The sequence below is a fragment of the Thamnophis sirtalis genome, unplaced genomic scaffold (assembly GCF_051295495.1).
Source record: "Thamnophis sirtalis isolate CommonGarterSnake01/CBP01778 unplaced genomic scaffold, rThaSir2_p1.2 scaffold_1, whole genome shotgun sequence".
Lineage (NCBI taxonomy): Eukaryota > Metazoa > Chordata > Lepidosauria > Squamata > Natricidae > Thamnophis > Thamnophis sirtalis.
Window position 1 is genome coordinate 155235669 of NW_028261381.1, and position 23105 is coordinate 155258773.

General features: G+C 38.2%; 1 protein-coding gene across 3 annotated transcripts in view; it reads right to left on the reverse strand.

The window, feature by feature from the left end:
- DDHD1 (DDHD domain containing 1) overlaps window positions 1–23105 on the reverse strand; it is a 46121-nt gene that overhangs the window by 16886 nt on the left and 6130 nt on the right. For 2 of the 3 annotated variants that reach the window (XM_087728562.1, XM_014066473.2), the window contains exons 2-4: window positions 15709–15879; window positions 2292–2393; window positions 18–146 (exon numbers count right to left, since the gene is read on the reverse strand). In XM_087728562.1, the coding sequence (XP_087584688.1) occupies window positions 18–146; window positions 2292–2393; window positions 15709–15879 (402 nt within the window). The remainder of the gene's footprint in view (window positions 1–17; window positions 147–2291; window positions 2394–15708; window positions 15880–23105) is intronic. The other variant, XM_014066474.2, reaches the window with a different exon arrangement.

Consider the following 23105-nt stretch of genomic DNA (forward strand, 5'->3'; position numbering starts at 1 on the left):
ACTCCAATTAGTTTTACCTTTAGAAAAACCTAGCTTCTGAGAGACTGTTCTTGCAATTTTTGAAGTTGTTGCATCACTATACAGATAGACCTCTTCGACACTGTGCCAATCCACGTGGTTGCGACTCAGCTTCAAACTATTAACAGCTGTAGCAAAAAAAGGGGGGTTAATTATTAAAATAAAATAAAACAGGAACCACAACTCTTCCAGAACTAGGGATAGCAAAAAACAGGGAGAAGGAAACACAAAAACAAGGATATTGATATTACATATTAGCATGTTACCCAAATATCAAATTGTGAATAATGAAAACACATTTGCAACCAGTAATGTTTTAAAAAGGCAACTAGGTCCAATAAGATTGACTCATTTTTTTCTAACAGCTCAAAAACATGTGGAAATTTCTTTGTTGAATATAGTTAAAGAATTTTTGTCCCTATAAACTCTCAACTCCATTTTCATCACTTATTTCACTGCTTTTGTTTAAGTATTGTAATTTTACTATGCTTATTTTGATTTTAATAATTTTTTATGAGTTAGCATGATGTACTTCCAACTATGTAATTTTCATCTGAACAGATAAATGAAGAATGTAAATGAGATTATTCAGTTCACATAAAAATATTCAGCACTTAATATTGTACCCTGCATTTATTATTTAAAATAGGGAATGTTTGGTCCAATGTTTGGTTCCTCTGCTGTTTCCTAAATAAGTGTCAGCTGCCTGCAGTTCTCGAAAGTCTAATGCCATCATCTAGGAGTTTAAAATATTTAGGCACTACTAAAGATTCCCATGATAGAACAAGACAAACAAGATGACACATCTGTTGAAGAGACAAGTTATTCACATGAATGGTTTTTGGAGCAAAAGAAAATTGTGCTTGAAAAGGTACACATTTTTTAGCCACTGTCATATGTATGCTGCTCGATGATAAACATAAGAGAATTCATTATGGTATGGTAAATTAAATGTTACATAAAAAGCAGGCTGAATCCCACCTATTTCATTTTTTATTTTTTCTAAAGAGTAGAAGATTTAGGAGGAGAATATAAGAAGTGGCATAGCATTTCGCTGCTGTTAGAAATTTCTAACTTCTACATCCAATTGCTATTGGATCATTTTTGAAAAATGCACTTCTTCCTCAAGTACATTTAGCCTACCTTAAAAATCTTAAGAGATTAAATGTCATGAGTTAAACATTCTAATTTCACTAAGATCAACCAAGGGTTTCCACAGAGATGTGGAATTACCCTACAGATCATTAACTCATCAACTCTGACCTTGAGATGTACAAATAAATGCAGGATATATACATATAGATGCATACATATATAAATGTTGCTGATCAACAATAAGATGATTAAGTCCACACCTTGACATTATTTTCAGAAATTCTTTTTGAGGCCAAATATGCATGTTGAGCAGAGTTCTGATTTTCTTTTATTGTTAAAATAGGTGTAAATAATCAGAAAGCTGCCAAGGAACGTATGCAAGAATGCCCATTGTTAGAACAAGCCTGAACAGTCATGACTCTTCCCAATGTTATTTTATTGGATCTGTAATAAACATGAAGACTGACATGGTGAAAAAATAGGAAAAACATTACTTTACTATTTTCCTCATGCTTTATTCCTTTCTGAGAATGAGAGCGCTGTTTTTATTCAGTGACAGGGTTGACAAAACGTCTTATGACAAAGATGCAAATGAGCAAAGAAGAACAATGAACTTATTTCTGTGATACCTAGGGGGAAAAAATTGGCCCAATATCCATTTCTCTTCCTCCTCACTTTTTAAATCTCTTACATTAATCCACTTCAACATTTTGTAAAATAATTAGGTTTGTCAGGTTTAATCAAAGCAATTTATTATCCAGTTAGTTTTATAGCTGAACAGGCATTTAACTATATCAATTTTCAGTAAACAACTATTAATCAAATCATTATCTGGACAGGATTTATAAAAACCTTGCCTTTTTTGAAAGTGGAGGGTATTCCATGGCCAATTTTTATGTTAAATAAATAATGTACAAAATATTTTAGAATTTTAATGAATTGTTAGTATACTTTGTCAGAGCACTGGCGGCTTCTACTTTTCTTTGTAAGAAGCAAAGTACAGATGCTCTCATTAAGATCCACAATGTCTCCTTATTGTTTTGTTTTGGAATCAGGAAATATTAAAATTGTGCAGAGGGGAAAGCATTTGGTTATCTAAACGCTCTACAGTGCTATCTACAGTGTAAAGCTTCCTACACAAGGAGAAGACAAGAACACAAATCTGTAATTTACTGTACCTTCAGACCACTTGCGTTTAACCCCTGTTGCCTCTGCATTCTCCTTATATCCTCTCCATTTGAACAGAGAATGGAGGGAGAAGGTAGGTAGATAGTTGACAACTAAAAGTAAAGAAACCGAGCTTCAAAGTGAACTTTTGAGAAGGTTCATAATTGGGTTTGATAGGGAACTATCCTAAAAACTAATGAACACAGAAAACAGAATAAAAATACTATGGATAAATGCTAGCAAAACAGAAAAAACACTGATTTAATGGGGAACCAATTAAATATGTCAATGAAGATAACAATAACGTTCCTTACTTGCTCCTTTGATACAAGTAAGATTCTGTTTAAAGAGCAGAAAAACAACATATATGCAATGTAAAAATGAATGGGTTCATCCATCACCTGTGAATTCATAGATAAATCAGTCAGCAATTTTACTGGGATTATAAAGCACAACTCTGTAACATAGGCTCAAGACATTAGGCAGCCTAAAGAGATGGCTAAAAACAAGGGGAAAGACCACCGGTAACTTTCCAACTCTTGAAAGAAAGACAGGAAATTCCCAACATGCATTATCTATTAACAAGACTTCCATTCCTGAACAGCACTGGAGTTTCCCTGTGGTGGTAAATGCACATCCACTGTGATGCTTTCAATACTCATTTTAAGCTTCCAAGCTATTCAATGAGAATATTGAAAAAAGTGAAACCCCTGAAGATTACTGTGCTGTAGTTTGATGGACTTACCTTACCCCCACAGGTAGATGCCAGTGCTGTTCAGTGTAGGAAGGGACATCACAAGGTGAATGAATGCTGAGGTATCTCACAAGTAGCAAGTTAGGAATGAAGAGGAAGCTGCTGTGCCCCACCTAAGAAACAGGAGAACAATAAGCACCACCAAGGTCAGCTGGCATTCAAACAGGGAGTCAAGCTCACTTGAAAGACAAAATGTGACAATTTAAAAAACTGAGCATCAGTTTGGAAGTCTCTGTTTGAACCCAAAAGAAAAACAAAACCTCAAATAGGTTACTGAGAATTTAATGTGGTGGTGCATTTCCTGGACCCAACTAATCTAATTAAGAAAACATAAATTAAGATATGGGGTAATGTTGTCCAAATCCCTGAATGATCAGAGAAGACGGTAACTGCAACTAATTAGTACCACCAAAAGAAAGATTTCTATAAACCAGTGACTCCCTCCTATCAGAGTGCTCAGTAATCATTTTCATAATATCCAAATTGCATTATACAATGTAATTTAACCACTAATGTAGATCCAATGCTCTCCTTAGAGAGAAATGCTCATTGTAAGGCATTTATTCTATCTTCATTCCTTCCAATCAACAACTACTGAGGTTATATTATTGTGTACATTTTTTTCATTTGTTGTGTTTGACATGACAGAGAATTCTGTGTGAAAGATTATCCTTTAAACAGGGGAGGTGGCATATAAAAGTCCTTGTAGAAGTTTCTGCTCTAGGCCCAGAATAATAATTAATGAAGAAATAAAGGGGAAGAATTAGAGTGCTAAATCTCAGAAGTTCTAGGATAAGATGTTATTGTTAACCTTGAATACTGATTTCCTACCTATTTAACTATGCAATCAATCATGCTGTAAAATCTCTGGTAGTTTACCAACTTCCCCATTGTTCAAAGTCTGAAAAGATAGCCAAGAAATTAGCAAGGCAATTGGAAACTGGAGGGTGAATTGTGCAAAATGTAGAATATCATGGGTTGTATAGAAGACTAATTTTCCATCTCATTATAGAATCTAGGAGCATACACTGAGGAAACATGTTTTTTTTTAAAGTATATTTTCTCTGTGTTTCTTCTCAGTCTAGACAGCAATGATCCTGCATTTTTCATCTAATATATAGTACTTCTCTTCCTTATGTCACAAGAACTTTGTTCACCAAGGTTTGCTAGGGGTAGAATGAGGTATTTATATTTGTATCTTTTGCTCCCCCTCCCCAAGAGATTTAGAAATTTATTGCTCCTTTTTAATTTTGATCACCCTTGTTCTCATTTTTTTGTATCCTGGATTTTCTTGGATTATAATATGATATTTATTAAAATGATTTAGAGTCAAATGAAATATTGTATGCTACTATGAATAACATACTAATAGAGAGATTTTTTTTAAAAGGATCATAAAAAGAAGACACCATCAGGGAGCAGATACAATCTACTCCTTCACAAAACAGGCAAACTTCCAATTGCTTAGACAGAAGGCCAACAAGAACGTTGCCACCCTGCACAGGTTGCCAGTTTGCTCCTGGGTTGATTCAAAATGCTGGCTGTTAGCTATAAAGCTCTACATGGCTTATTTGAGGGAGTGCTTGCTCCCACAGGTATTGGCCCAGCCAATTCAATCTGTCCGGATTGTATGTTACAGATTTTTTTTATTAAATATGCCTCCTTTTTCTGTAACAGCACGTACTCTCTGGAACAAAGTTCTCCTTAAAACTGGATGCCCCTATACTAGTAGGATTTCAAAGGGCCTAGAAAGACTTTGTTCCTTTTTATTTGTAAATTGCTCAGTCATTGGAGTTGGACAGTATATAAAGTTAAATAAAATAAATAGTAAGTAATATGGGCTGGATTCACTCTAATCCTTTAAAATGAACAACCTGCAAATAACATTACATTGCAGTTTCCTTCATTCAAAACTGAAAATAAAAACAAGAGATTCTATCTTGGATACAAAGCGAACAAATTATTGCCAATATATGGAAAATTTCCTTTAAAAATGGTAACAGTAAAGTCTACATTTGTAAAGCCTTCAGTCATTTGTGACACTTCATTCAAAAATATTTAGATTTTTACTACTAATTATATATGAATTTATGAGATTTTTCTTCTATATCAATGCTTAAATGGATTCTAGATATGATGTGAAGGATGAGAAGAGATGCTGTTTACGAGACAATCAGGACAAGTGAGGAGTCCTCAGTGGCTTAATGATCAGAGAAAGAAATTTAAGAAGGACCTGCCCTAATTGATCAGGCTATTAAAAGTGATGGTGGGAGCGACATTGGAGGACTAGTAACTCTGAATCTGATCGAACACTACTAAGAGCCTTTATTAGGACTTACCTAGTGGCGATACGGGCGGCAAAATGCACGCATTTTCCCGCTCTTATTGCATCCGCGGAATCCTGCCCAGCCGCCCTGTTCAGGGTGATCTGCTCCCTCCTGAAAGGTGAGGGGGTGGGGGAACCCCTGCAGGGAAGAGCTGAGGAGTTCGTTCAGTTTCTGTCGGATAAAATCACTCAGTTTCGGACAGACCTTGACTCCGCTTGGGCAATACCAGCCGAGATGCCGAGGGTAGGTCTAAGTCGGATTTCCTGGGATGAGTTCGAATTTGTCACCCCTGAGGAAGTGGACAAGGCCATGGGAGCGATGAGAGCCTCCACCTGCTTACTGGACCCGTGCCCCTCCTGGCTGGCCTCGACCAGCAGGGAGGTGACACGAGGCTGGCTCCAGGCGATTACCAACGCATCTTTGCAGGAGGTGTCTTTCCCGCAACTACTAAAGGAAGCGGTGGTGAGACCCCTCCTCAAGAAGCCTTCCCTGGATCCAGCCGTCCTGAAAAACTACCGTCCTGTCTCCAACCTTCCTTTTCTGGGGAAGGTTGTTGAGAAGGTGGTGGCGCTTCAACTCCGATGGACCTTGAATGAAGCGGATTATCTGGATTCCTTTCAGTCTGGTTTCAGGCCTGGGTACAGCACTGAAACCGGTTTGGTAGCACTGATCGATGATCTCTGGCAGGCCAGGGATAGAGGGCATTCCTCTATCCTGGTGCTTCTTGACCTCTCAGCGGCTTTCAATACCATCGACCATGGTATCCTTCTGCGATGTCTGGAGGAGGTGAGAGTGAGAGGCACCGTTCTATGGTAGTTCTCCTCTTACTTCTCCGGTAGGTCGCAGTCGGTGTTGGTTGGGGGACAGAGGTTGACCTCCAGGCCCCTCAAATGTGGGGTGCCGCAGGGTTCGGTCCTGTCCCCCCTCCTATTCAACATCTACATGGAGCCGCTGGGTGAGATCATACGACGGCACAGGATAAAGTACCATCAATATGCAGATGATACACCATTGTATCTATCTGCCCCGTGCCAGCTCAGTGTAGCGGCAGACGTGATGTGCCGATGCCTGGAAGCTGTCAGGATCTGGATGGGGATGAACAAATTGGTACTCAATCCTGATAAGACCGAGTGGCTTTGGATGTTGCCCCCGAGGGACAGTTAAGACAGTCCGTCCTTGATCCTGGGGGGTGAAAATTTACACCCCTCAGAGAGGGCCCGCAATTTGGGGGTCCTCCTGGATTCGCAGCTGACACTGGAACACCATCTGTCGGCTGTGACCAGGGGGGCCTTTGCCCAGGTTCGCCTGGTACACCAATTGCGGCCCTACTTGGACAGGGGGGCACTTCAGACGGTCACTCAGGCCCTTGTCACCTCAAGGCTCGATTATTGCAATGCGCTCTACATGGGGCTATCCTTGAAAAGCGTTCGGAGACTACAGCTAGTCCAGAATGCAGCTGCGCGAGCGATATTGGGTGTACCGAGATACACCCATATTACACCTGTCTTCTGCAAGCTGCACTGGCTGCTAATTGGTCTCTGGACGCAATTCAAGGTGTTGGTTATTACCTTTAAAGCCCTACATGGGTTAGGACCAGCCTATCTGCGAGACCGCCTACTGCCATACACCTCCCAACGGCCGGTAAGATCCCACAGGGTGGGCTTCCTTCAGATACCGTCAGCCGGACAGTGTCGGCTGGCGGGCCCCTGGAGGAGAGCCTTCTCTGTGGCTGCTCCGACTCTGTGGAATCAGCTACCCCCAGAGGTCCGGGCCTTACCCACTCTCATGGCCTTCAGGAAAGCCGTTAAAACCTGGCTGTTCCGGCAGGCCTGGGGCTGTTGACATCAGTGTTAAGGTCCAGCCCCGATTAGAACGTATGTGTGTTGTGAATTTTAAACTATTTTTTTTTACTTATTTTGCTTTTCTTTTTTCTTCTTTCGTTGTAAGCCGCCCGAAGTCCTCTGGGATTGGGCGGCCTATAAATTCAATAAATGAAATAAATGAAATGAAATTTGTACTTTCAGACTTTCAAAATTATGTAGCCCTACAATAAAGTAGAAGTAGTTCATCTTGTTATCTTTCCTATCTGATTTATCTGAGAGGGTTAACACATATAGCCAGCACAAGTAAGAAAACTTTGACAAGTGGGACAAAATCAATAAACTGCAGTAAATTTATGAATACTTTCATCAGATGTCTTCACAACAATAAAAGTTCTGGTTGTTCTCCCATTTTCTTTCTAAGATAGAAAGTATGCTGCAACTTATTTATTGGTAGATAACTTGTTATGCTTCATGTTATTCCAAGGATCAAGCTATTAAGAACAAATAGCAGTATTTTTTTTTCTTGTCCTAGGTTTTACAAGCCCATTATAGAGGAGTTGAGTGTGATAAAATTTAATGAATTAGAAATAATTAATAATTACTGAATTACACAGCCATAATTATGTTTACACATAAGTTGCAAGCTTGTCCTTGTCCTCATCCTAGTTCAGGAGGATTATTTATAGATAGTCCTCAACTTACAACCATTTGTTTAGTGACCTTTCAAAAATTAGAATGGCACTGAAAAAAGTGATAACAGTTTTTCACACTTACAACCACTGCAGTATCTCCATAGTCACATGATCAAAATTTATACACCTGGCAAGTGGCATGTATTTATGATGGTTGCAGTGTCCCAGGGTATGTGACTACCTTTTACGACCTTCTGACAAGCAAAGTTAATGAGGAAGCCAGATTCACTTAACAACCATCTTACAAACTTAACAACTGTAGTGATTCACTTAACAACTGTGGCAAGAAAGGTCGCAAAATGGGGCAAAACTCACTTAACAAATGTCTCATTTAGCAATAGAGATTTTGGGCTTAATTATGGTTGTATTACCTGTAGTCTTAGTATACATTTTTGTAAACTCCAAAACAACCAGGAGCCAGATTAAATTTCCATTTTTTATAAATGTATTTTTTTTTTCAAAGTCATATAATCGAATTATCTTTACTACTGCATATTTTTGGTACTGTATACAAATTTAAGCAGTTTATTTTTAATAATATTATAATTACTGTTAGTCTATAGGTAGTCCTTGACATATGACAATTGAGCCCTAAATTTCTGTTGTTAAATGTCACATTTGATAGGTGAGTTCGGCCACATTTTATGATGTGTCACAATTGTTAAGTGAATCACTGCAGTTGATAAATTAGTAATCTGGTTGTTAAGTGAATCTGGCTTCCGCATTGACTTTACTGGTCAGAAGATCATAAAAAGTGATCACATGACCTTGGGACATGGCAGCAGTCATAAGATGAGCCAGTTGCCAAGAATTTTGATGACATGATCATTGGGTTGCTGCAAAGCTTGTAACTGTGAAATGTCATGTCACTTTTTTCAGTGCTGTTATAACTTTGAATCATCACTAAATGCAGCTTTAAGTCAAGGTCTACCCATATTGTTGGGTGATCCCAGGCTTGACTGCTTTGAAAGAAACAGCTACCTTTGTTCACAACTTCCTGAATCTGTTCCAAATCACCTATCCTCAAATGTCAGCATTATAAACCTCTTTTCTCTATCCATAGTATGTGGGATTTAATTTATCCTCTCATAACCATCCCTAGGCACGCTTTTCTAAAGTTAGAAAAACAAACTCTGTAATCTTTATAATACATTCTGTATTATAATCTGTGGAACACTTCAGAATGGCACGTCATATTCAATCACTGTGTTAAATTGTATAAAGGTGGTACATTAACAATACTATATTTTAGTTATTTCTAGACACTTTGGCATCTTCAAAGCCATTTTTGCTGAACAGGTTTTTTTTAAAGCTTTAATATTGTTTAATAGCAGATTAGAGTTCTAGCCATTACAATGCCTCTGTGTACACATGAACAAAATTTAAGCCCATTCAGGCCCACCCACATTTACCTTTTGGCTCTCTGCCTGGCTCTGCCCACTGATGAGCCCACAACACTGCCCAACCCTACTGTATTGGCTATTGCCTTCTTTCATGCTGCTGTCTTTGCACTGATGTAGCTGGGGCTTCTCTGGTACACCAGCCACGGCCTCCATTCATGCCCTGCCCAGGACCTTCTTTTGCAAAAGAAGGATCCCATGTAAAAGGGCTGTATTGGTGCAAAAGAAGCACCCTTCCAGAAGGATTCTTCTTTCACACACAGACTTCTTTCATGAAAGAAGGCCCTAGACATTAGCAGGATGTGAATGAAGGCAGCAGTTGGGATGCAGAAGCCCTGAGCAGGTGAAGACCTGGCTGCCCCCATCTTGTAAGAAAGCTTCTTGCTGGCACAGTAGTGATCTGGGTAACAGCATGCACAGCAGTGGATGACTTGGTGGGCTCTAGTGGGCTTCTAATTTGGAGTTAAAGGAGACCAATGATAAGCAGCCAGAACCAAAACTTCTGAAATTTGGGGAATTTTTTTTTTGCTGGGGAGAGGAACGACAACTTGTCTCTATACCACAAGTCTGTGTGTGTGTTTGCAAACCACATTTAGTAAAGAGAAAAAAGGTATCTTTGTGTACTTGTGTGTGTGCTTGACCTGGGATAGGACAATGGGGGCAGCTGGAAGTGGCATATAAGTGGATGGCCAAAAGGCCAGAGATGGTGGAGGAAGAGGTAGGCAGGTGAGGGCAATTCAAGAGAAGACAGAAGAGGCCGCTCCTTACATAACCACGGTTTGGGGCTGTGGGGGGACCAAGCTGGGAATCACTTGGATTGGGTTGAGTCCTTGCTAATGACAGATGCAATTTATTTAATGACAACAACTGGGGATTGCCAGGATTGCCATCATAAGGAATGCAGCTGTGACACTGCATATTATGACTGCATCACTTAGTAACAGACATTCTGGTCCAAATTACTGTATTACCTCTAGTATCAATATGCATGCTAATACTTATTTTTAAGCTTCTTTCTCTTATGTTATAGTTCTACTGTGAACCTTCAACCTCTCCCAGCTGCTATTTAACATGGAAGATAAGCCTAAGCTAGCTTCAGTTCCATGCAAACAGCTTGTGAAAGAAACTCAATACAGTTAATTCTAAAATTAGGAAAAAACTGGTAAGAAAAATGCAGCTTTGCCCTAGATTACACAATAAGCCAAACTAATGCCAAATAATATGAAGGACCTTAGGGCTACACATGCAGTAGCAAAGAGCAGGAAACTGTGTTGGCAGCATTCCCAGCACTGATTAACTATTAACTCTGGGCAAAGAGCATTAAAGCTTATCAGTATCCTTTATGCTGACTGGATTCAATCAGAAACGGAGGGATAAAATCAAGTGCTTTTCCTTTCTTACAATGTAAGAGGTCCCCTGTCATTTTAGTAACAAGCAAAAGAAGATTCGTAGGCTGCACAGAAAGAAACATGTGGTATCTTCTACTCCTAGTAGTTTAAGGTTCAATTTTTACAATAGGTAAAATAATAGGTAGCTGGTAAAATGAAGAGCACTCAGAGGCTTTGCTACAACTTACACCCACAAGAACCATTTCAACTTTTGCAGGGAAAAAAATAGAACCTGTCTCTTGTGTTTCTACTTCTATGGATTAAATCACCTTAAAAATTGACCATCAGTGACTCTAGAAATTGCTTGCAAGTGAGGCTCAAAGCTGTGATACAGCAAACTGATTGCAGACAGACTGCAACAGATTTAATGAAGTCTCAAATAGCATTGCTGTCCTGGTGATGGATAAAAAGATTACCCCATACAAAAAGGAAGTATTTTAAAAAGGTTTTAATTTATTATATTTTATTCTGCCTACCATCAAGAAATCAAACAAAACATAGTGATAAATCTGCTGGTCAACTCGGGATTTATCCAGGAAGCTCTATGGCTGCAAAATCCAACTCTATGTTGCACTGCCGCTTACATCCACCTGAGCCCACTAGAGCAGGAAGGCAATGTTACAGGTCCTATCCCCTAAGGAGATACATCTGGTGGGACTTAAAAGAAGGGCCTTCTCCGTGGTGGCTCTCTCCCTTTGGAATACCATCTCGGCAGAAATTAGACTGGCCCCTATTTTGACACTCTTTTGTAAAGCCCTGAACACTTGATTTTGTCAGTGGACCCTGGGGAACCCTGAGTGTATTGGAACCCATCAAGTTGCTCACCTGACTCTGTGATGTCACTGGCTGGATGTGTTATCATTTTTTTGTTTTTTATACTGCATTTTTTTACTGCTTGTAAGCCGCCCAGTCACTGTGAGAGATAGGTAGGAGGCCTCATACATTTTCCAAATATATAAATAAATTGTAACCATATAGTTATGGAAGCTTTAAGTGCATTTGTTTATTTGTGCCCTTAGATTCATTTAAAGATAATATTAAAATATGTGAGCTAGCCACAGGCTTTGTAACTTGTATGAGTTATACCCAATCAGGAAACTGATTCTACATTATTATCCTTTATTGAGAAAGGTACATTAACAACCACTGGATCATAGAACAAATGAATCCAGAGTTCTCACTCAAATCATAAGTGACTGGCTCAAATTATCCAACTATTTGGACATGTTTTGTGAAGATGTAGCTTTCTGGAGAATTTTGTAACAGTGGGAGACAGTGGGACAGATGCAAAGAAAGATAAGAGGAAAGAAAGATAAGCAGCAAAATGGAGTTAGGGTGGGTGCACCATTGGAAGATCTAAAGCAGCGTTGGCAAAACTTTTTTGGCACTGAGTGCCGAAATGGGAGCACACATGTGCGTCTGTGCCGGAAACCGGAAAAGGAGCACCCAGTGTGCATGGCGGAAAGATGATTTTCCGATTTCCAGCGTGTGCATGCGCACTGGCCAGCTTATCTTTGCATACACACGCACACCACAACCCGGAACAGCAGCCACCTGGAGCACATGTGCATGCTGGAAACTATAACATGTGTGCCGGGTGGCTGCTCTTCTGGTTCCCAGTGCTCCCATGTGTGTGAAGATCAGCTGACTGGCATGGCAAAATCTGGAAGAGTAACAGTGGGCTTGTGTGCCCGGAGAGATGGCTTGCGTGTCACTTCTGCCATGCGTGCCATAGGTTCACCATCATAGATCTAAAGGATCAGAATAGGGACCTAGCTTCCTGGAGAATATTTATTTGGCTATTAAGAGTCAACATTGATTTGATGGGACATAATCAATACAATAAAAGTAAATTATTATATTATTATAAAGAAGGCAATAGCAAAGCACTTCTGAAAATCTTGCAAGGAAACTGCAAGGACTAATCCAAGCAGTTATTGGAGTTAATTCTTAGCCTCAAAGGCTAAGAATGAAAGAATGTGATAATTTTTAAAATTAACATTAAAATTCCCTATTCTTGTCCCAATAAAGTGATGCCCTTCAACTGTGGATATTATAGCATAGAACAATATTTTTTTATTTACACCTCCAGCTGAACAGACAGTTTATTTCCCCCAGGTCACCTGCAGGGTTATGCAAGTTTGCACTTTCAAAATTGCTAAAATTAACATTTCAGAAGTAGGAGTAGAATTTGGCCTCGTCTTTCTTCATTTCTTCTAATAGTTGATTAGCAATACTTATTTTGTTAATTATTTTATTTTGCTTTAAGGCAGGAGTTCTTAAATTATGGGTTATGATCAATTTAGAACACGGAGGTCACAACATTTTTGACAGCTGCTCAAGTTAGTGCAGACAAAGCAGTAATTTGAACTGCTTTTGGTAGGTTTATGCAACAACAGTGAAAAGCAAAGCCTGAAGGAAGCTTTCAGAAATATCTAAATAGAGATATCTTTGACTTACAAAAGTTCACTTTGTTACTGTTCAAAGTTACAACAGCACAGAAAAAAGTAACTTATGAGCATTTTTCACTTATGACTGTTAGCAAGAAAGGTAATAAAATGGAGCAAAAGTCACTTAACAAACGTCTTGCTTAGCAATAGAAATGTTGGCTCAACGGTGGTTGTAAGTTAACTAAGATGATTCAATCCAAAAATAAAAACTACTCTGCTGTTACTTTGACACTAACAGTAACACATATATAATCTATATACAAAAAAACAGCTATCTATCTCTCTATGTTTCACATAGAGAAATTATTTACATAACTTTACATAACTTATTTTGATCTTTCCAACAGCAAATGTTGCACTCTATTTAACAGTATTAAGTAGAATTCAGAAGGGAAAATAAAGAAAATTTAGATGTTGTTAAGCCCTAAAACTATTGTAGTATTAATCATGCAACTCAGAAATAGATACTTCATAAAAATAGTTTTATAAGTCAAACTCAAAAATTTATAGAAGTATACTTTTTTTTTACTATTTTAAGCTAATCTGCTTTGGATCCAAGCTTAATGATGCTTATTGCAGGTCTTGTGACAAATTATTGAGGTCTAACTCAAGTGATCCAACCTACAGCACTGAATTAAATACATAGAGGTGTAAAAATCCAGAAGTCCTGGAAGCAGGATTTGTTTCCAGGTTAGACAAAAGTTAGGCTCTTCTAAACTAGATTTAGAAGCAAAACATGCTTATTATTTAATACAGTCTTGTATTTTACCAATTCACCTGAGAGACAGAAAGGAAAAAGGAATTCCATGTGTTCAGCAAGTAGGTTGGTAGAAAATGAAAATACAGAAATTACCAATCGAAATTGGGACTGGCAACTCCACTACTAAGCAGTGTGACTATGAAGTGAAACATCATGTGATCACACTGGAACTTATATCATTTCCACTGTGGTCCTTAAGTGAATCATGGCAGCTTGTTAAGCGCAACATCATTTCACTATGACTTGTGACTTCCTGCTGGCTTCCCCATTAACTTTGCTTGTTGAAAGTCAGCTGTGAAGGTTGTAAATGATGATCATATGACTGCAGGATGCCATGACTGTTGTAAATGTACATCACTTGCACATGACTGCAGGGATGCTGCAATGGCCACAATTGTGTGCAAGGAGCAGTTCTAAACTTATTTTCTGAGCACTGTTGTACTTTTGAACAGTTGCTTAACAAGGCAGTCAGTGAACCTACCCATAGAAGAAGAGACTGGACTGTTGTGGAGGGTCTCCTGCTTGGGTGGGGATTGAACTAAATGGCCTACAAGGTCCCTTCCAACTTTGTTATTCTGCTATTTCTTTGTCTTTTCTCTACTAATGAGGTTAGTAACCTGTTTCGTAGCCTGAATTTCAGTTTGGTGCTGAAAGAAAGACTAAAGTCTAAAAAATTGCACAAAGGTATCAAGTTTTTCAGACTGGACCAGACTGATAAGCTGACTGATTTGCTGAAGATGCTTCATGGTTCAAATGCCGCTATTTCCAGAGATTTATCACACCGTCCTTTAAGATTAAAAATGTGACTGGTCAAGGAGATATGACCAAACGGTTCTTTAATTTTTTTCAAACTCTGCCTTAATAAAATCAATAAAATAATTTAATCATGAACCAGATTTAACACTTGTGTAAACTGCAAAAATAGATCATGTAAACAATGATCTCTTAAGAAGATTGCAATTAATTACAATGTAATGATTAAGCAAAGTTTCTGTTAAGGTGCACTAAGCTTTTATCTGCAGGGTAATTAATAGAATCAATTTGTTTGACTCATTTCAGATCACTATCTCTCAACCTCCCCAAATTTAAGATACAAGGACTTCAACTCTCAAAATTCTAGTTGGCTGGAGAATTATGGGGGATATTCTGGGAGTTGAAGTCCATGCATCTTAAACTTACTGTGGTTGAAAAATACTACTCCATACACACCGAAACTAAAGGCAGAGTTCTCCCTCTGTTAATTCATGATATTATCATGAAATTTAAAAACAAATTACCGCCAGACAATTTTAGCTTTCCTGAATAGTTGACCAGTCAAATAAGTATTTAATTAACTTTTCTCTGCCACCAAAGTAGTGCAAACTATTATTATTCAGAAAAGAGCAAATGGTTTGTCAAGATTCAGTCTGATCACTTAAAATTTTATTCTGCGGAAAAGGAAAATAAAACAAATAAACAAGTCTGCTTAACATACATGGATCATTTTTTTCTTAGATATATCCTAACTAGAATGGATTTTAAAAAAATATTATTCAAATTACTACATTTTTCAACTAAGCAACTAAGCAGATTTATAGAAATGCTACATCTTAATATATATTTGTTGCATCACATTGTTTTATTTTAAAATGTTGAATATATATTGAAAATATATTCATGGAAGAACAGTTTCTGGCAATTCTATGTAGGATGAGAAAGACTCCTCTAATATTCTAGATGTTCTGTCCATTAATGTGGAAATATAAGTGTAATTACCTAATTAAGTATCAGATGTCCTGCAAAAGGTATGACCATCATAACAAGAAAAGTATTAAGTTTCGGTAGTAAATCTTACCCTCTTTTCTATCTATAGGCTTTGACACATTTGTGTCAAAGTTTTGCATCTGTTGTCCCTTGAAACAGCGGAGATGTTCCTCTTCTATCAGATTACTTTCTTCTTCTTCTAGTGGTTGCCATGTGCCATCAATAAACCACTGTCCACGCATCACAGGAATCTTTTCAGATTCTAAAATGGAAAGAAACAGAATGATATTAAGATCCAATATAGGCTAGAACAATGTTGTTGAATCTATTTAAATAACAGACAACATATCAAATTCAATTTTTTCAGTGCTGTTGTAACTGTCACTAAACAAATGATTGTAAGTAAAGGACCACCTGTACTCATTTCATCGTCCTCGTCGCTGCTTGAGCTGCTGGAATTTACTATAGGGTTGGAGTTCTTGAGACACATTGTTTTTTTGAAATTCAGCTCATCTTCCCTGTAGAAAAAAGTCAGAGGAAACACTGGAGTTCATGACATCAGGATAGCCATGAACCTGTCAGCACAGGATTTAGCATCGGTTGCTTATAGATTACATTTGACAGACCTGAGAGATCTCTGGATTTAAATGTGGGGGATGGTGTTTTGCAATATTTCTCCTTCCTGAAGGGAAGCTCCAAGTGACGCATAATGTTCCAAACTCCTCAAATGTAAAAAGACTCAGGGCTCTCAATATTCTCCATGTTCCTATTCAACAGCTATGTGAAACTTCCGTAGGACATCATTTAGTAGTATGGTCATAAGGTTCATCAGAATGCTAATTTTCACATCTTGACCTCTGGCTGCAAAATTAGTCAGAATCAAACTGCAATCCAGGTGCCTAGGTGTCTAGCCAGATTTGAATGGAGAGGAACAAGCGGAGATTAAATTTCTGTAAGATGGAATGAATTTGCGTTCAAAGATCTACCAATTCTGGAGGGATTCCATCCTTAAATTTGAGTTGCACTCCCCCAGGAGGAGGAAAGTCACAATCTGAGGGTTTACAATCTTAGATTCACAGCTCCTGCTTGAGAAATTGCTGGCACCTGTGGCCAAGAGGGCTTTTGCACAGCTCACGTCTTATATGTACTCATTTTGACTTTCTGGAACTGGAGGCATTGCTAATTGTCATTCATGCCTTAATCACTTCTCACTTATATACTGTGCAAAGAAAAAAAAAAAAAAAAAAGAAAAAAAAAAAAACCCCCAACATAACACTTCATTCCCCCATACACCCTCTCTTCTCCCCCTCCAACTTTCCTTTCACCCCTCCAACATTCCCCTCTTCTACTTCCCTTCCCCCTCAGACATCTCCCCCTCCCTCCATTTACCCTCCTTACATTCCCTCTCACTCCCTCTTTACTTCTCCCTTCTCTTTCCCTCTTCTCCCCACTTTGGTGTAGAAAAAGAAAAAAAAGAAAAAGAAAAAAAAAAACGACAGTACACAAGTGAATTCTTATTGTTCTAAGGATTGAAACTGTAATTCCACCCTCCCCCCTCCCCCCTATAATCCCCCCTCCCTAACCCCCTTACGGCTTCGCAGGTCCCATGCCCGGCATAATTCTTTAACAAGCATTTAAGTATAATAAGGCCAGCTAACTTTAAAATTTAAAAGAAAGTAAGATAAAAGTAAAGCCAAAAAGAAAAAGGAAAAATAATAATAAAAAAAAAAAAAAAATAAAAAATAAAAAAAAAAACACCCACACTCACACACAAAAAAAAAGAGAAAGAAACAAAAAGGGTCATAAACCCACTACGTTACCACAGCTTCCCATTATCTATAAATCTTAATCAATGTGACTCATTCCAAATTTCGATTATTTTGCTACTTGCAGGGTTTCAAACTGTATTAGAGCCAGGTAAGTTGATCAATTAGAATTCCCCAACTAAAAATCTCCTTGCTTTGTCTATCTATTCAAACCTTTAATTTATCTCTTTTTTATCCAAGTATCCAAACCTTTCTATAACACCATTAACTCAAATACTTCTTTCATTTTTCATTTCCAACACCTCCCTTTCTATCCTTACCCACCTCCACATATAAATTTTTTTACCTTCCACCCTGCCTTTATCCATATCCACATATATATTTTATCCACATTCATTGCTCCTCCTATATTTACTCCACTTTCCTGAAGATTCTCCGACCAAACTTTCTTAACCTTATATTGATATAGCAACTCAAACAAACATCAGCTTACGTTCTAGCCCCATGTAATCTAATTAAACTTTCGCTGCCCTTCCCTCTCCCACGCACCTCCCAACTCCGTTTGTCCCAAACCGCAACTCAAAAAGATCACAATATCCGCTCTCTTCGCCTGAAAGAATAGTTCATGCGCAATTAAAGTTAGAGTTCAGACAAAATTTCTGTACAATATATGTCCCCAATCATCAACGCTTCTTTCAGTCTCCATGTCTCATCATCAATATGCCACTTTTCCATTTTATCCCAGACGGAAATCATAAAGCTTTAAAAACATCGCTTAGTCTTTATTCTTTAGTCTTCTGCCCTTCCGGAAGAGAAAAGCAACACGCTCCACCTTGTAGCCACGTGTCTCACTGTTTGTCTTCTCCTTCTCCCTGTCTCTCCCCAGATCCGGATGAATCAGGAAGTCCCGCCTTCAGGGTCTCGTAGTAAAATTTTCGGGCTTCACAGACAGAGTTAATGCGGTGTTTTTGGTTGCCAAATGTAACTGTAATACCAGCTGGGACTTCCCATCTATATGAAATCTGAGAGTTTCTGAGTTCTTCGGTTAAGAAAGCATACTGTCTCCTTGTTCTTAACATTTGAAATGGTATCTCCTTAAAAACAACCAAGTCGTCCCCGTCAATTCTCAACCTCTTTCCGTAGAGCCTCTGTGTTATCTCATTTCTAGATTCCCTTGTAGTAAAGTATATTATTATGTCCCTCGGAAGCTGTCGCTGTTTTGCTACCCAGGAATTCTGGCGGTAAATTCTTTGAATCTGCCAATCAAAGTTGAGTCCCGGACTTCCCACCAAGCGGCTGAAAGCCTCAAAGAATGTCTGTTTCAAATTCTCCTGTTGGTTTTCACGCAATCCTCTAACACGTATGGCAAAGGCAGTCTTGTTATAATTTAATTTGACAAGTTCTTTTTGTGCAGATTCAATTTCCTGTTCTAACGATTGAATTTTTGATATCAAATTAAGGTTAGTTTCTTCCAAAAGTTCCAATTTGTCCTCCGTTTCAGCAATATAATCTGTCATGACTGTCATTACTCCGATCATATCCTGCTTTGCCTGAGCAATTTTGGCATCAAATTGATCAGATAAATCCGAAATCAGTTGATTAATCTCCTGTCTGAAATCATTAAGCGTTTTGAGAAGGAATTCTTGTGTTAGCAATTCTCCCGTGGAGGGTGTAGGAGACAAGGGTAGCGGCTTATTAAGAAGGCGCTTCTGTTTAGGTTTGGGAGCCATTCCAGAATAAAATTAAAAGACAAGCAATCCAGCGAGCCAAAAATCAAAGTCTGTGCTACCCTCAGATAATCTTTTAGCAATTAGTACGGAGAAGCCTTCAGGAGGGTAGAGTCAGCTAGCTGCGTCAGATCAAACACAAAAGCTACGAGATCGCCATCTTGTGACGCAGTTAAAAAAGAAAGGGAGCCTTTTGCGAAATTGAAGCTGGTATTTTAGATAGTAATAAAGAAAGTTCCTCGGGAATGTTCCCCGCCCGGATTGGCTTTTAAATAGCTTAGCTTTGTCCTGGGGGGGGAGGCAATCTGCCTAGGCTGCAAAAAAAAAGCAGCGCGGAAAACTGGCCGGAGTAAAGGCTCAGCTAATGTTGAACCTCTTCTCCATTCACAGCAAAAAAAAAGCTATGAATTACAAAGAGATCCTAACGACTGACCTTCTCCCTGCCCCTTTCTGCCAGAAAGGGGAGATATCTATAGATCTTAATTAAGATATACGAACCAGAGTCCTGGCAGGAGCTTTATTGAGCTCCCGACGGCGGCAGCCCCTCCCCTCGAAGCCCTCCATGCCTTAATCACTTCTCAAATGATCTTGCAAGGCACTGTATTTGGGGCTGTCTTTGAAGAGCATTCAGAGGTTACAGTTCATCCAGAATGCAGTAGCTTAAGTATAAATGAGCTGAGGCACCAATAGCTCTTCTTCAAGAGCTGCACTGATTGTCAGCTAGCTTCTCAGTGCAGTTAAGGTGCTGGTTGCCATTTTTAAACTTTTCATGGTTGATGATCTGGAAATTTATGGAACTGATGAAGTCAATGTAGTTGTTTCACTAAGTCAGGGGGAGGGGTTATTATTATCCCCCTAGGTCATAGATTTTGGGGGGGGGGCGGTTGGTTTTGAACATGACTCCAATTTTTATGGGATGATAATGTATTCTATGTCCTTTAGCTATTGTTTTAATCACAATTACATACAAGCCCTATTAATAAACAAGCAAGCATATAAACACTTATGAAACATTCACAATCAGCCAATTAGTTCCTCTTTCATAGCATTTATTGATCTTAGATGTGCTTCTCTTCTCATTTCTGTCTCCAAATTAGTTCAGAAACTGCTCTTCCCCAACTGATAAAAGATTATTTGTTCTTTCAGACAAGATATATGAAAACTTTTGGATGTATTTATTGTTATATTTCTATGTTGCCTATCTTGCCTAGAGGATGAAGGTGTAATATAATGTGCAAGGATACATCACCAAGGAAATTCCTGTCAAGAGGGGAGTGAGGCAAAATTTATTCTAGCTCCCCTTCTTTTTAATCTATATACTAATTACTTTATAGCCAAATTAAATACAGGTAGTCCTCAACTTACAACTGTTCATTTAATGATCAATTGAAGTTACAATGGCATAAAAAGTGACTTATGATTATTTTTCACACTTGAGATTGTTGCAGCATCCCCATGGTTATGTGATCAAAATTCAGAAGCTTGGGAACCTACTCATATTTATGATGGTTGCAGTATCCAGGGGTCATGTTATCACCTTTTGCAGCTTTCTGACAAGCAAAGTCAATGGGGAAGCCAGATTCACTTAACAACCGTGTTACTAACATAACAACTGCAGTGATTCACTTAACAACTATGGCAAGAAAGGTTGTTTGGGGCAAATCTCACTTACCAAATGTCTCACTTATCAACAGACATTTTGGGCTCAATTGTGGTTAAGTCATGGACTATCTGTAATTCAATAGGCACCAAGAAACATGTGCAAGTCTTAAGTAGTGTTTGGATATGGCTTGTAGAAAGACTGCAGAAAAAATATGAGAGAATCCTCTGGTGGAAATTGTTATGTGTTCTACAAAATGTTTTCCTACTAAGTGAAAAAGAATGTTCACCACTTAGCAGTGAGACATAAATTGTCACCAAAGTGTCACAAATGAAACTCTAAACATAGGAGTCTTAAGAGACAGTAAAAATGTCAGTGTGTGATATCTAGCAGCACAGATCATAGAATCCCAATTCTATCATAAATTTTAGAAATTTTCTTGTATGAGAAGTTTATTCTCATGGCAAACAGGGCCAGACTTCAGACAGGGGTGTATAAAATCTGTTCTTCAAAAACTCGTGCAAATTCAACAATAAGAAGCTTCACAATTTAGTCATAGCTAAATAAATTTCTTTATTGGAAATCATTGGCATCGTTCAGTCTCAAAAGACTATGGTATCGTGCTCTGGAAAGAGGCCCTAAAACAGCATCTGGTGTGGCTAAAAAGGCCAATTCGAGAATGAATTGAATTGGATAAATTCAATAAAACTCTTGAATTTATTGGAAATAAAAATCAAGTTATGCATATAAAGGTTTGTGTCTCCCCAAGCACATCAAGCCCTATAAACCTTATTAGTCAAAGGTTTAAATCCTAAGCCTTTTACTTAGTCATTCCAAATTAATAAGACTTTGGGCCATTCTTTTCTCAGCTTCAAGATTATGTAGCACCTACTCAAACTTTATTCAGTGTTGGGTCTGGCTTGAGCACTGTGATTCCCACCTTGCCTGCTTCAGCTTTTACATGCAGTATTTTGACAAAAGCAATGGAGATTACATATTATTCAGTGACTGAACAGTAGAATCAATAGGATCAAAATGTAATGATCTTAGATAAAGATAACAAATTCCAAATGCTACATCAATCAATTGTTGTCAGCAAAATCCAGTAAAGGCAACTAGATGTACTGTAACTATTTTCTTCTTTTAATTTAGTCAAACAAATCAATATTATAAAGCTTCCCTGAATTGTTAAATTTATTCATTAACCCTTTCAAAGTCCCAGAGATAGTTTGCTTATCATCTGTGTTTGCCAGTGAAAAACCTTCAGGATTTAAACAGATTTCCTTAGTATCAATAAATAAATGTTATCCTTTTGTTTGTCATTACTAAAAACATATTTCCAAATCTTAATAGGGCTTTCATGTATATTCAGGAGAAACAAATTAGGCAAATTAGTTTCCTGGTTAATATCTGTTCTCTCCTCCAGGGGATAGACCTCAGTCAGATCCATTTGTATTAAATCATCCTTTAAATTAATTTTATAGACATCCACTGTTCTTATTTTATAACTTCATTAGAACATGTTTTCTCAATTTTATTAAGCATTTGATCTAATCTGTCCAAAAGCTTGGCTGAGAGATATTCAAAACTTTGCAGTAAAGATTTCTGCTTTGTTTCTCTTAACCTTTGGCTGTAGTATTTAGTCTTTAAGGTCTCCTTATCATAAAAAAACCCAAACCAACCCCACAAAAATCTCAATTTCCCCATTAAAAATATCTTCTAAACAATTCAACACTATAATTCCAAATCCCGGTGGCCCCTTAAGTCACTGTTAACTTTCCAAAATCCATGTACTCTTTTGCTGCATAGTTAAAAAAAAAATCATGTACTTAAAAAAAATATATCAATTTCACACCATCATCTTTTAAGGAGGAATACAGTAAAATCATGCTAGTCTGAAGCAGTGGTGGGATTCAAATAAGTTAACAACCGGTTCTCTGTCCTAATGACCAGGTGGGTAGGCGGGGCTTAGTGGTCATGTGACCGTGTGGGCGTGGCCAACTCAACATTACTCAGGTCGATGGGCACTTTGCCTTAGCTGTTACAATGTAATAAGGATTAACCGGAGAGGCAGTTTCTGTAAGCAGGGCAATAAATATTAAGCTAGAAACAACATCAGAATGTTTTCTTCCTGCTTTCCTTACAGGATTAGCCCTGCAAAGCGGAAAAAAAACCAAAAGAAGATTTCTTCCAACAACCGGTTCTCTGAACCTCTTAGAAAGTTAAGAACTAGTTCTCCCGGATAGATGCAAACTGGCTGAATCCCACCACTGGTCTGAAGGGTCTTAATCTCTCCAACATACAAAAATAAATACAGTTATTAAGATATAAGGCTCAGTCAAACCTAATGTTCATATAGGTTGCTTTATGACTGTGAGCTTGATGTTGTAAGCAC